Source organism: Saccostrea echinata, unplaced genomic scaffold, assembly GCF_033153115.1.
Source record: "Saccostrea echinata isolate AGI-Se365-2 ecotype Australia unplaced genomic scaffold, CSIRO_AGI_Sech_v1 ptg000065l, whole genome shotgun sequence".
Taxonomy (NCBI): Eukaryota; Metazoa; Mollusca; class Bivalvia; order Ostreida; family Ostreidae; genus Saccostrea; species Saccostrea echinata.
Window position 1 is genome coordinate 2,840,587 of NW_026889814.1, and position 15,451 is coordinate 2,856,037.

The 15,451-nt window shown below is 33.6% G+C and overlaps 1 protein-coding gene across 1 annotated transcript in view; it reads right to left on the reverse strand.

Moving 5' to 3' along the window:
• Positions 1-4,409: 4,409 nt before the first annotated feature.
• Positions 4,410-15,451, reverse strand: part of LOC133176020 (integrin alpha-9-like) — a 28,991-nt gene continuing 17,949 nt past the window's right edge. Inside the window, exons 13-21 of the mRNA XM_061311196.1 lie at positions 12,591-12,739; positions 12,248-12,385; positions 11,015-11,496; positions 10,601-10,766; positions 8,966-9,154; positions 8,139-8,279; positions 6,812-6,907; positions 5,210-5,338; positions 4,410-4,822 (exon numbers count right to left, since the gene is read on the reverse strand). Coding sequence (XP_061167180.1) covers positions 4,712-4,822; positions 5,210-5,338; positions 6,812-6,907; positions 8,139-8,279; positions 8,966-9,154; positions 10,601-10,766; positions 11,015-11,496; positions 12,248-12,385; positions 12,591-12,739 — 1,601 coding nt within the window. The 3' untranslated portion in view covers positions 4,410-4,711. The remainder of the gene's footprint in view (positions 4,823-5,209; positions 5,339-6,811; positions 6,908-8,138; positions 8,280-8,965; positions 9,155-10,600; positions 10,767-11,014; positions 11,497-12,247; positions 12,386-12,590; positions 12,740-15,451) is intronic.

Genomic DNA, 15,451 nt, shown 5'->3' on the forward strand with positions numbered 1-15,451 from the left:
CTCAGGTGACCTATTGCTATCCGTTCTCGTCTGTCGGCGTGCGTCGTGTGTTAACATTTGAACATTTTTAGTTTCTTCTCTGAAACCGCTTAACCAATTTCAACCAAATTTGGCATATAGCATCTATGGGTGAAGGGAAACAAAAATTGTGAATTTCATGGTCCCTGCCCCCCTGGGGCCTGAGGGGTGGGGCTAAAACCACGAAAAATAATGCAATCTTTAAAAATCGTCTTCTTTACTCCTGGACATCAAGCAGTCAAACTGTTGGCATTATTGTAATAAGCATTGAGCCCTCTACCAAAATTGTGAAATTCATGGCCCCAGGGTCAGGGGTTCTGGCCCCAGGGTGGGACTATATAGATCATATAGTGAAAGTGCATTATTTCTTTGAAAATCTTCTTTTCTGCTCCTGGGTATTAAATAAAGTAACTAAGTACATAGTTATGAAGAGCAAGAGTGCCTCTTCCAAAATTGTGAAATTCAGGGCCCCAGGGTCAGGGGTTCTGGTGTTAGGACAGGGCTCTATTGATTATATAGTGAAATGCATTAATTCTTTGAAAATCTTCTTCTCTGCTCCTGGGTATTAAATAAAGTAACTAAGTACATAGTTATGAAGAGCAAGAGTGCCTCTTCCAAAATTGTGAAATTCATGGCCCCAGGGTCAGGGGTTCTGGTGTTAGGGCGGGGCTCTATTGATTATATAGTGAAAATGCATTGATTCTTTGAAAATCTTCTTCTCTGCTACTGGAGATTATTTAAACAAACTAAGTGCATGGTTATGATGCATAAGGATGCCTTTTCAAAAATTATGAATTTCATGGCCCCAGGGTTAGGGGTTCTGGTGTTAGGGCGGGGCTCTATTGATTATATAGTGAAAATGCATTATTCTTTGAAAATCTTCTTCTCTGCTCCTGGAGATTATTTAAACAAACTAAGTGCATGATTATGATAGGCACGGATGCCTCTTCCAAAATTTTTAAATATATGGCCTCAGTTTTTGGGGCTCTTGAGGAGGGGGGGGGGCTCTATTGATTATATAGTGAAAAAGCATTAATTCTATTAATTAATCATTAATTAATCCTGTCTGCTCCTTAGTATTGAGCTGATAAATAAATTGCTTAGCGATGATGAAAATGGGAGCTTCGAACAGAATTTTTAAATCTTGTGGTCCTAGGGTCAGGGGTTCTGGCATAACGAGGGGGGGAGGGACTTTTGATAATATAGAGGAAAAGAAGTGTTAATTCTTTGAAGTCCATTGTTATGATGATGAGGGTAACTCTTCCAAATTTGTTAATTTCTTGATCCTTGGTCTTGGGTTCTGGTGTTAGGGTAAGGCTTTGTTGAATCTGTAGTGAAAATACATTGTACCTGTGATATTCTTCTCTGCTTCTGGGCATATCGGAAGCAAACTGAGTAAAAGTTTAAATGATATAAGTAAGCGTATTTCTAACAGATTTTTGAATATCTGGACCATTTGTCTAAGCATTCTGGTCCTGGGCAGGGCTCTATTAATTTGTATTCTACTGAGAGAAGTTAATCCCGTTTTCCATTCACCTTTGATAATTAATCACTGTAAATAATGTATTTGAAAGGTTAATAAGATAATTATGCAAGAATGTTTATCGTATAATTCAAAAAGTACTTTCTTAGTTTTAATAATCAGGTAGACCTGTAAGTAATAGATAAATAAAAATGAGACAAAAATAACTTATCTTATTAAAAGTTCTTCAAAGACCATAAGAGAGGTCAATGCTAGAGGTGTTAATATGGGTTTAAAAATAGTACAGAAGCACTAATAGTTTGTTAATAGTCTGCATGGTGATAGTGTTAAGTGGGGACAGATAAGAACTTAATTTATGAGTTGATACTGAATACTTGACTAATTATTTTGTTGATCCTGATCTTCCTACTTCTCTTGCTTTAGGGCAACAAAGCTTCATCTATCAGTGTATTTAACTTCTAAATTGTTGTATTATACTCAGGTGACCGTTAAGGCCCTTGGGCCTCTTGTTAAAAATCAAAATGGAGATTGCTTAAGCTCAGAAGTTTTCAACTACTGCCAACTATTTAAGTTTTTAGGCAGATGTCTTATTCATCACAAAATGCTGGTCTTTTGTAGAGTGTGAATGTTTGAAAGTATTTGTGTACTCGTGTGTGTATGAAGAGAACAATAATCTTTTCATTTGATGATTACAAGGATATCTCAAACTTCTTTAAACTATACCAGTATATGATCTTTTAATTTTTTTTTTTTTGGGGGGGGGGGGCTGTCGAAAAAATGTGGAGATCAAGCATATGAAGCCAAAGTATCTGATGTTGAGCAAAATACTCTCATCATTATTATTATTATATTTTCAAAAGTGAGGCACTTATGTAATTACATACCAAGCTATCTAAATTAGGATAGCTTTCATTATGCCTTTATTACATGAGAAACATGTTCTCAGAGTGCACGAATTCATAACACATTCCGCAAATAAAAAAATGTTTCCTGCCTTAAACAACCAAAGTACCTAATAGACTTAATCATACGACTTATTGAATGTTTCATCCTCTTTAATTTCTTGTATAGGTTGTGGATTTTCTACATGTATTTATTTTTGTCATAGGCCTATGAGGAATTGGTCACAGTTACACGCTAAATGTGAAAAAAATTGTGTTGAAAAAAATTATCATCGATTTCAGAAAATTTAAATTATATCCCTTGATCTTCTGGTGTTAAGAATGATTAGACACGTACAGTGTTGTAAAGTCATTTCCCCCCTCCCACCTTCTTTCGGTGTGTCTTTTTCCGGAATACTGGCTGAAATACATGTAGGTGCCCCCCCCCCCCCACTTCCAACCCAAACACACGGTACGCTAGCTGTTGAAAATACCTCTTTTTATTAAAATTTCCACCAGGGAGAAGTCCCACACATATAGTTTTCCCGCTCCCCCCCCCCCCCCGGTTAAGTTTATGACAAAAGAATTCTTTGCAATAATTTTGATATTTGAAGAAACATTTAATATATCTAGTTTAAATAATGAAAAATTATATACATGTATTTCTAATGATAAAATCAATTCAATATTGTTTATTTAGTTATAATATAAAGTAAAACTAGTAAATCAAAGATGTGTAATTTTCCGAGTACGATTCCCTTCTAATAGGGTATTTTAAAGTTATATCGTATTGTTTTGTCCTATTAACCACATGTATATTTTAGCCAGATTTTTTTTTCAATCCATAGAACCGGTCAAGGTAGCCTAGTGGTAGGGCGCTCGCTTCGTGATCAGGAGGCCCGGGTACGATTCTCGTTTGTCGCACTGCGTCAAACCTAAGATGTTAACATAGATAGTGACTGTTCCTTCGCCACGCGCCCGGCACTAGAAGTGAAAGTCAACGATCTTTCGAATGAGACCTTATAAACCGAGGCACCGTGTCACGGTACACTGTGTAGGCATTGGCACGATAAAGGTATCACACCGGTAATTGTTTTCACTATGTAATTCTATATAGAATAAAAAATCATTAAAAATCAGGTATTCGAATTCATGAAAAAATATTTAGCAGGAAGTGTTAAACGTTACCAGTCACATCAGCTGACACCAAAAAATAGGGTACCTACACGGCATTTTCTGATTTTTTCCATCCGCAAACAGGAATACCCTCAAAACCACGTGTATTCAATGTGTTTATAAACATCCTGTGTGCACCCCAGGAAGTGGCCTCCTATGCCCCGAAAGAAATAGTTCCTGTCAAAAACCTTTAATATTTTACAAAGTACATAAAATATCCTAAGCACAGATACCAAAAATGTAAAAATAGAATAAGGGAAATTAAAAAATTTCTCACAATAAAAAAAAATATTTCTTTATTATGTATGGAACTACAATTGCCGGTGTGATACCTTGAAGAACCATCTCTGCTCAATGGCCCTGAGTGCCAAGTAAAGGTCTAAATTTGAAGCCCTTCACTGATATATGGTGACGTCTCTACATGAGTGAAAAATTCTCGAATGGGACGTAAAACAACATACAATCAATCAATCAAATCTGTAAATCGAATTGACTTTAATCAAATCAATTATCCAGAATATTTTTCTCGTTCCGATCTATTGCTGATTTACTGGATATTCTTTTTTCAACTAAAATACACAGTAGTTTACAAACTCCACTGAACATACAAATTTTAATATCAGGATAGGTATTTGCAAATTGAGTAGAAGCTGTGATAGATATTTTTTTCTTTTATGTCAGCGCAAATCGTCACTGAGGTTGGGAAATTTAGAGGAAAAATTTCCACAGAATTTAAATCCATTTTGATTGGGTTTTTTTTTTTTCATATTAATTTTTTGTAAGCCAGATAAAACAAGTGATGTACAAAATTAAAAATCTGTTTTTAATTATGTCAATAAATATAGGGGATTGATTACTGTAATAAAGGACTTAGAAACTAAAATAACCTTATTAGACATTTCTCTAGCATGATTAAGAATAAGTTTTATTACAATCTATTAACTAAAGAAGGATATAGTATAATTGTAGATGTATAAAAGTAGGTCATAACGATACATGTATCTATCTGGATGTTGCCATGTTCATTAATACACTACGTGTTCAGGAATATTTGGAGCCAAAATCTGCAATATGTAATACCCTATATCTTAAAAAAGTATAGACAGTTTTTCCGGGAGGAAGAACCACACTGTACTATGTAGGAAAATTTGCGCTACAACTCTGGAACCGCTTTCTGACACCTCATAGATTTCATTTGGCTTTTTCGTCTTCTGCGTTTAAATTCTTCAATCTGTTTTCTTTTTTCTCTTTTGAAAAATCCACACTGTATTAAAAAAAACAAGCAATAATAAATAATCGTTCAATATTGTCATGTTTATTTAATTTTTTCACAAAAATCGGAAGCAAACAGAATTAAACAGATATATTAAACTCTAAAACATCTTTCAGAAATCAAGAAATATTTCACATTAACAGCAGTCTCTGTTTTTAAAATAATGCATTACACTGTGATTTTATTCCAAGAAATGAGAATATATTTTTTTTTTGGGGGGGGGGGGGGATAACAGTTTATAATTAAAAGAACAACATAATTCAGTCCACATCTTGAGAAATAGTGTTATTTGAAATACCAATCTTTTAAATTCAATAAATGTCTTCATGTACATGTACAGTGTACATGTATATGTATCCATTTTAAAAAAAAACATACCTTCCACAAGATAGCTACCAACAGCATGATTAATATTAAGCTTCCAGAAGAGCCCAGAATTATAACTATTAGGTCTACGTTCTCAACATCCAGGGAAAAGGAATTTTGAGGAATAATGGCAACATAAATCTGTAAAAATAATAGTCAAATAAAAATAAATAACAACCAATAAATGCAATTCGTATTGAAAATTCAAAAAAATAATTTAAAAGTGATTATTAACGATGATTGTTTTTTTTTTTTTTTTTTTTTTTTTTTTTTTTTTTTTTTTTTTTTTTTTTTTTTTGGTTGAAAAATTCGTTTCAACAATTTGAAATACAAATGTCAGCTGCAAATAAACGTATAACCAACGATAAGTTTATATACAATCATTTAAATTAAAAATGCGGCGTATATAAAGTATGAACTAAAAGAAAGAGCCATATAACAGTTATAGATATACATTTGTGACTATAAAGTTTTTTGTATAGACAGGGCTATAGAAACCATTATAATTTTGCAAGTATATATCGTTATATTTAAAACAGTTTTACATGGGATATAAAAACAGTTGAAAACACTTCAAATCTTTCAGTAAACATTATCCTTAAGATCGATGCTAATAAAATGTTGTAAACTTTGAATTTACTAGGTGGAGATTAAACACCCAATTTTACGATAATGCCCCCAAAACCTAATTCGAGATCATTAATATACCGCCCGTCAATCAGGAAAAAAACAATAGCTACTGATCATGATTTGATTGACAGGCCAGCTACCCGTGCCACCTGATTATCTGAGTTACCTGGCCACGCGTAAAACGCTTTCATGTACCGCTTGAATAGTCGCTTTCACTTTGTATGTATACACTCTTGTAAGAAAAAAATCAAATCGCTGTAATATTGTTTGGTAATTGTATTTCAAAGTAATTGAGAGTAGATAATTAAAAATTGACTTTATGATTTATTTTTTTCAATCTCCATTGCATTTGCAGTGGTGAATACTTTGGACACGATTGTTAGCCATAAAAATAAATAATATTCTGGCTATGGTACATGTCGGATTGTCCACACGATAAATGAATTCTCTTTATTTCAATATTTTCACTTATTGGATGATGATTTCTTTTACTGACAATAAAAAATATTGATATGATTGCTTTGTAGTTTTCACTTGTGATTTTATTTTACTTTTTTTTTCTTAAAAAAAAGAAGAACAAGATATTTCTATATATTTTTTTCTTCAAAAGATATCGATGAAAACGTTAATTAACCAATTTTATATTAAAATATAAAAAAGCATTTACAATAGTTTCTCTCAAAATTAGACAAAAACGCGTAATGTTGATTACCAAAGACAGACTTCCTGTGTACTACAATGTGTATAGGGATTTTTGACATCTTAAGTATTGGGGCTCTCCAGGTAATTAAAACCAGTACTACTAAGACCACTCCCTCTCCTCTGGTAACGGTAAAAAAAATCGGTCTTTAATGCAAAATTTACAACATGAAAACATTATGTTGTAAATTTGGCATTTACCTTCACCCAGTAAATTCAAAATATACAACATTATACAACAAGATAAAACAATAAAGTAACATGAAGTTTAGTCTTTGTTTTTACCTCTTCCGATACGTTGTTACTCAACACCAATGGTACACTTAATCTCTTGTTTTGGATCACTCGACCACGTGTGACAAAAGTATAAAAAGATTTTCCCTGAATGAATATAAAAAATAATTTAAAAAAAACATTTAGGTACTTAATCTGTTCAATAAAAAAAAGGAAAGAGTTATTGTTAAGTTTTGTCCTTGGACAAAGGAAACTTCTACTTACCAAAAAAGTGGACGACGAGAAAAAAGAGCTCCATGGGCCACAACGCTCACCTGAGCAACTATTATACAAGAGCAACTATGGCCCTTCTGTTCTTTATCAGCAGATTCGTTTTCTTACATATTCATATGTAAAACTTTGATAACTTTTTACGGGCCCACCCTACCCAAGGAGTGATGATTTGAACAAATTTCAATCTGCAAACTAAGGATGATTTCATATAAATATGACTAATCTTGACTTTGCTGCTCTTGTGAAAAAGATTTTAAAAAGATTTTTCTAATATATTCCTATGTATAACTTGTACCTCGTTGTGGCCTCGGCCTACCCCCATGGGTCATGAATTATACAAACCTGAATCTACACTACCTAAAGTTGCTTCTATATTAATATGACTAATAATGGATTTACTGTTCTTGAGATGATTTTAAAACGTTTTTCCTATATATTTCTGTGTAAAACTTAAACCCCCTGTTGTGGCCCAACCCTACCCCAGTCATGATACGAGCAAACTTGAACCTACACTACCTGAGGATGCTTCTATATTAATATGACTAATCATGACTTTGCTGTTCTAGACAAAATTTGTAAAGAATTTTTCCTTTATATTCCTATGTAAAATTTAGACCCCTGTCGTGGCCCTGACCTACCTCGGGTGTCATGATGTGAACAAACTTGAACCTACATTACCTGAGGATGCTTCTGTATCAATATGACTTACAATGTCTTTGCTGTTCTTGAGAAGATGAATTCTAAAGATTTCCCTGTCTATTCCTGTGTAAAACTTTGACCCTCTGTTGTGGCTTCGTCTTACCCCTTAGGACCAAGTTTAAAATAATTAATCTATGCTATCTGAGGATGCTTTCATTGATTCTTAATTATCTCCCCTTGAAAGAGAGCATGACACTTTCTGTGAACAACCTTGAAACCCCTTTACCCAAGGATGCTTCGTGGCAAATTTGGTTGAAATTGGCTCTGTGGTTCTGGAGAAGAAGTCGAAAATGTGAAAAGGTTACAGACAACACAAGACACACGACAGACAGACTGACACCGGGCATTTTTTGTCAGAAAAACTCATTTGAGCCTCGGCCCAGTTTAGCTAAAAAAAGTATTCTACCTTTTCTAAATCGGGTAGATCGTTCAAGAGGATATTAAAGGGTAAGCTGAACGTTCTGCTATCACTGTCCTCAGGCTTGACCATATTCAGAGTACAATCCACTACTGCACACATGTATGGTCCAACAATATTGTCACAAAACTAAAAGAAGATAATGTTTTTTTTTTCTTAACAGATTCTATTCCAATCATGGTTTCGTATATCTAAGCATGGGTTTTGATTGAATGATAAATATTCTTAATGAAAACAATGTAAAATATCTACACAATAATAATAAGTGTTGTTTAACATTGTGTACATGAATACACATTCTACTCTTTGATATAGACTAATTTTTAAAGTGAATATACATAAACGAAATACTTAAGATTCCTAATTTTTCGCGAGTAATTTTTATCGCAAAATGAATATTTTACGTCAATTTCGAAAAGAGTAATTTGCGAGTGAACGGTTGATCAAGAGATTTTACATTGATTTCAGTACCATAAAAATAAAAGCGAGTAACTTTATTTTTGCGATTGGTGCTTTTCGCGAAACTACGCGATAATTAATTCCTCGCATATACTTAGGAATTTACTGTACATATGTATAGCTACAGTATTTCATTTTTTAGGAGCAGTAGAAGTAGTTGGAGTCGTAGTAGTCGTATAAATTTTTAAATGTTGAAAAGTTTGTTGTTTTTTTTTTTAAATTCACATCGCACACAAGGAAGTTCAATGTGACTGCTAATGCAGAAATCACGTGGTAAGCAACAGACATTGATAAGTATCTGCCTGCTTTTCTGGAAAAAATCGTTATCATAGGAGGAGTTTTAATTTACAACTTACGATATATTGCGCGCTCTCCAGTAATCCCATGATTGGCTGAACATCTTTGGGTATAAATTTTATGTCGGAATTGTTGTACAGGAAAACGCTGCTTCCGTTTCCGCTGAGAGGGTACTGATTGGTAGTATTAAAGTTAACGCGCGGATAGTATGAAGCTTTGCAATGGACATTTTCGTGGTTGCTTTGTACCTTTGTAAAAGAAAAATATACAAGAACTTTTGAAATTTTTTTTAGAAATACATATGATACATAGTTTTTTAATGCAATATCCTGAATTCTGATGTAAAATTATGATGTGAATTCTTTAACAATTGATGTTTGTAAACAAAAAACGTTGTAATCATGTAGATCCGAATTTCTGAGAGTTTTGAAAATGAAGAATATGAAAGCCTAATTTGAATCATTTTAGTGCCTAGGCAGAGGTGAGGGCAATGGTGGTCAAACGTGATATCAAAAACATGAGGACCAAATGTTTTAACGGTCACCTGAGTATAATACAATCCTGTAAAGTATCCATGAAATGACATTATAATAATAACATAATTAAACAAATTAAATTGATAGATAAGATAACTCTCTTTTAAGTCAGTATGGCCATTAAAACAACAGATGCACTAATGAGCTTTTGACTGATGTTGAGATGAAAATATGATGCTCAAAATCAACGGATATAGAAAGGTCAGTGATCAATAATATGGTTAGACTGGTAACCAGCAACAACTAAGAAAGTTGACTTATTTACTTGTCTGTATTTGCCAGTGCTTACTATTCTTTATCACTATCATAAAACTTCACGCAATAGTATAAAACGAGAGCCTTAACGGGCAGTATTCACATTGTATACCCAGCTAAACCCCTATATCATTTGCATCTCTTGGTCTTTGAATAATATTTTATATACAAATATATATAAGATATTTTCGTCTAATATTTATTCGTCGATTCACCTATCAAATACATAATAGTGATTTATTATCATAGGTGAAAAACAAAGGAAACAATTCCCTTTAAGCAACGATAAATAATTCAATACATATTGGTAACAGGCTCCCACGATAACACTAGAACCCCTAAATTAGTTTCAAAATTTTGGGAAAAAAATCTTGCTCATCATAACTATGCATTAGTTTGTTTGCTAAATATACAGGAGGAGAGAGGAAGATATTTAAAGAATATATGCAGTTGGACTATATGATCCTATAGCCCAACCTTAACACCAGAACCCCGGGTCCCGGGGGATTAGATTTTACAGTTTTGATAGAGGGTTTTATGCTTATTATAATAATGCCAACAATTCGAATATTTGATGCATTCCCAGAAGTAAAGACGGTTTTTTTTAAAGATTGCATTAATTTTTTATTGCTATGGCTCCACCCTTAGGCCCAAGGGTGGCAGAGACCATAAAATTCATAACTTTTGTTCTCATTTATCCATTGTTGTTATACACAAAAGTGGTTGAAATGGTTCAGTGGTTCAAGAGAAGTTTGAAACGATCAAATATAAAAGCAGGACGGACGACAATGCAATCTACGAAAACAGACAGTAATACATGTAGGTCACCCGAAAGACTCAGATGACCTTAAAATGAATGGAGAGATGACACTTTTATTGTTTATATTCCTTATACATTTGTACCCTGACATCGCCTTCTTTGATGAAGATTTTGTCTTTGGTCCTGACAGGAATAAAGAACTGAAGATCCACCTTCTCTATAACACAAGGTCCTTCGTTGAGGAGTCGGTAAGTGTTTGAAAACTGTATATCATTGTTGACTGGCGTAATCTCTTCTTCCAATGCAGACCTTAGCAGGTAACATTACGAAAAAATCGTTTCATCAATCAAATTTTGCTGAAGAGATATTTCAAGGTTTTGAAAAAAAAAAATTCTTCATTACTTAACATGTACTAGCAGTCGCTTGGAGAGATACTTGAAATATTTAAAGCTGAAGAAGTTTTCGTGAAACATTCTTTAAACTAGATTTCTCCACTGAATTCATCTAATTATATTTTTCTATTGCAAATCGTATATAAATAATCAAAATAATTTTACATGTGCAGATTTATTCCAGCAAAAGAAGCAACTGCAACAGCTCTAAACACTGTGTTATCTCCTGGGTAAACGTTGTCAGTTCTGGCTGTCGCATTGAAAACAAGACTTTGTGTAGTTATATAACCGGAAGCCAACTCCAATAGATATTTGGAAATTTCAAAGTAGACGTCTAGTTCTCCTTTCATACGTTGATAAAAAGGATTTTCGATCTCACATTCTATCGAATTATTGTTTTTCATCTCCATACAATACATTTTTACAGAAGCTTGACTTATTTTTATTGTATTGAATATTACCAGCGCAGGGTAGTTAATTGTGAGTGAAGTTTTGAAGGACGGTTCACCGGAGTTTTTCAAAAGTATTTTCATTTGTAAGATGGTGTCATTCCCGATGAGAAGTCTTTTCTTGTCCAAAGTCACATGAAGACTCAGATTTGGTTGACACGTTCCATCTTCTGATTCACAACCAGTGTCAAAGTGTGCCTGAATAAAGATTTTAAGCGGAAATTTTGGTATTTTTAGCGAGGGTGTTGAGATCGCAAAAAAAAAAATGAATATCACTAACAATTCATACCACATCGAAGTTAACCGTTATCTTTCTAGGCATCACGAAATCGCTAAAATTACTTCTCGCTAAAATTAACTGCCGTTTATTTAGGAAAAATCGCCAAAGGACAAGGTATGGTAACGTCCGAATTTGGCCCCTTATTTGATGTAAAAATCAGAAGACAGTAAAAACTGTGATAGTTTGTAATTAAGAACTTAAAATGCTTGTTTTAAAACCAGCACTACTTTTGATTCAAAGCTTACACGGAGGTCACAAGAGGGTGCAAAAGTAGAACATTTTCCCGAATTTCTTCAATTCTGGTGGAATTTTGTCAAATTTGAGATACTTTTCACTTCGGAAAACATAGAGCACAAGCTTGCCTATCTGAGATTTTTATACATAAGATGCATCTGATACTAGTGTATGAAAAAAAATAATTTGGTAGATAGGCTAGCTTGTGCTCTATGTTTTCTGAAACAAAATGTGCTGTAAACTCTTTTTTTAAAAATTGTTTCCATTTTAAGACATAAATGATTATACTTCTCTAAGAAAGGTGTCTGAGATAAATTTTAATAAGTAGACTTATTATTCATCCTTCTGAATATATTTTTTTTCATAAAAATCAAAACAGTTTATCTACAATACTAGACAATCATTTTTTAAAAAAAATTACTAGTACGCAATTACCTTTCCATAGAAGGTTGGAGTCACGTCCCTTTTCAGAATAGCTCTTACTTTCCCGGGCTTTGTAGAATTACTTATTTCGTAATCAGCCTTTAGAACTATCGGTTTCTCCATGACTTGGAAAAATCTTCTGTCAATGACCTTTTAAAATTCATATTAATAAATACTTATTGATTAAATATGTAACCTACTTTTCTGTGGGAGAAAGAAATATTTTGAAAAGTCAATTCTGCTCAAGTTAAATAAAGAACTGAAAGCAAAAACACAACCGCTTCTTCATATTATTACATGTAACAATGATATAATGTTCTGTTATTTAGCTGTAATAAAAATTAAGTTAACTTACCGGCACCCATAACTCTAAATTATAACAATGAGGTTTATTTGAAAATACGATGAAGTTGGAAACTCTTTCTCCCCATTGTGTACCATTTCTGTTAATTACTGCCCTTTTCCTTGTTTCGTTTGCATCAATAGTAATTGTAAAATCAATTTCTAAATAGGAAAACAGTGTCATTAGTAATTCAAACCTTATATTAATATAGTGCAAAAAAAAAATCAGGAATGATTCTGAAGATCAACATTGTGATAATGAACGAAAATTGTTGCTTTTATTTTCGATCTCTGAGAAAACTTCTGAATCAGTATGTAAAAATGTAAAAATCTATTGAATACCTCATCAATTAAAGATAGACAAAGATACCCACGACTTTGAAATGGTAGAGTTCAATTTATTCATATAATTAAAAAGAAAAAACAATCAAGTGTATGAAACATATGAAGATAATGAACAGTATTAAAACTCAAAAGTCCATTAAACAATACAAATTTTGGAGCAGAGCGAACACGGACCTCCAAAAATCATCAGAGGTGGATCAGTTGCCATGGAGAGGAAAATGCAAGTTCATTAATACCTGTACAAAGCACAAGTTCTAAAATTGTACCTAATGTTTTTCCCTGTTACTTGTTGAATCATTACAAACAATCATGACAAGGAGCACACGGCGGGTGTGACCGGGCGGCAGGGGATGCTCACTCCTCCATGGCACCTGATCCCACCTCTGATGTTTGGGGGTCCGTGTTTGCTCTGCTCCTATTTTGTATTACTTGATGGACTTTTGAGCCTGAATACTGTTCGTTATCTCCTTATATCTAAATCCTTAAAATACTCATAGTGAATTCATCTCGTAATATTTCTATGATTGAATGCGCTGGGTGCGAAGTAATTTGAAAAACAGACTGAATTTAGTAAATTACTACGTAAAGAATGTGAGAGATTATAAGCAAGTCGAGTGTCTCTCAAGAATACAACTGCTGGTAAACCCAGGAAATACAGTTACGAGGGATGTTAGAAAAGTATGCGGACACGGTGATTTACAGGAAAAATATTGTGTGCTTTAAAAAATGACACGTGTTTGATTAGTAAACATTTTTATCTTTCACTGGTAAGTATCCAAAAGTTGGGTCAATTTAGAATTATTTTGAAAATATACAATGTTATTTACTTTAGGGTCACAGGATTCACGGAGCAGCCAAATTAAAGTTTTTGATGTTAGGTGGCGTGACAACCTGATTCCAACCCGTCAATTTTCGAAATGATTTTAAATATCCTTCATTTCTACACACTAAGTCTTATTTTTTCCCACTTTTAAATGGATAGATAGATAGATAGATAGATAGATAGATGAGAGAGAGAGATAATGTTATTTTTTTCAAATATGTCTTTTTGTGGCTTTTCGGATGACAGTTAGATCCTAAAATATTGTCTCCTTGCACAGTTTATTGTTATACCTTTAAAAATAAGTTTCTATATAAATCTACACTTAAAAAAAGTCTAACATTTCCAATGTTTTACTGAGCGGGCATAAAAAAATATGTTTGCCCGCAGAGCAAGATATTGGACCTGTCAGCGAGATATTGGACCGCTGTGGGGGGTATTTTACGTCACGCTTAATTTGCAGTTTCGGCGGAATTATACGACACGAGTCCGTTTGTATTCGACAGTTACGAAACTGACCGAGTTAAATCCGCATTACGGATAATTGAAATTAACATTCAAATTTTGTCATCTGCATCGCAATCATGGAAGGAAATGGAAGGTTTGCTTCATATAATGACGAAGAAATTGAAAAACATAAAGGAAAACCGGGATAGCAGCAATACGAAAAATGTGGTGAAAGTGGCTGAAAGAATTTTGTCGGAATACCTAGCCCACAAGTACGAATCCACCGTTGAAATTTTTTTAAATGGAAAAAGCAGGAACGAAGCTGCCGAATTTCTGAAAAAGTTTTATTGTGAAGTTCGAAAAAGAGATGGGACAATATATGCGAGATCTACAATGATAGCAATGCGATTTTGATTACATGCAGAGAGTTTTTTAAAATCTTACAAGTGGGACATCATAAATGACAGTGATTTTAAAGGCGCTAACGACATGTTCAGTGCTTTTTTGGTGAAAATAAAGAAGGAAGGTATCCAAACAGAACATAAAACACCGATTTCTGATGCCGATATGAAAAAACTAATGTATTTGATACAACTACACCCAGAACTTTACAACAAAAGGTATTTTTTGAAATCATGATGTTTTTTTTTTTTTTTTTTGCAATCGGGGACGAGAGAATCTACGCAATATGAAACCAACGGATTTCCAAATTCGTGCAGATTCGGAGGGGAGGAGATATGTCGGAAGCAATGTGTCCAGGCTTACTAAAAATCATCGTGAAGCTATAGGAGACCATGACAATACGGCTGCTAGAATGTAAAAAACCCGGTAAGTTTTTTTTTAACTTGGGTTGGAACTGTATCAGAGGCTCCTATAATTCTTAACGGTAAATTTGAAATAAACTGATAAAACCTACCCACTCTTTATGAAAACATGTAAATATATAACTTGTGTTTTTGTACAAAAAAAGGGGGGGGGGGTAATCTAGGGCTTTTTTATAAAACAAAAAATCAGGTGCCTGTGACTTTATTCAACCATGTATATTTTCATTATAAAAACAGTTAATTGAGGCATTGTTTAATTACAGGTAATCCAGCATGTCCCGTCAGCAGTTTTAAGAAGTACATATCGAAGCTAAATCCAGCGTGTGAGTTTCTCTGGCAGAGACCTAAAAAAAATGTGGCGGATCAAGCAGGAGTCTGGTATGACAACATGGTTGTGGGAAAAAATACCCTGGGCTGTATGATGGCGACAATAAGTAA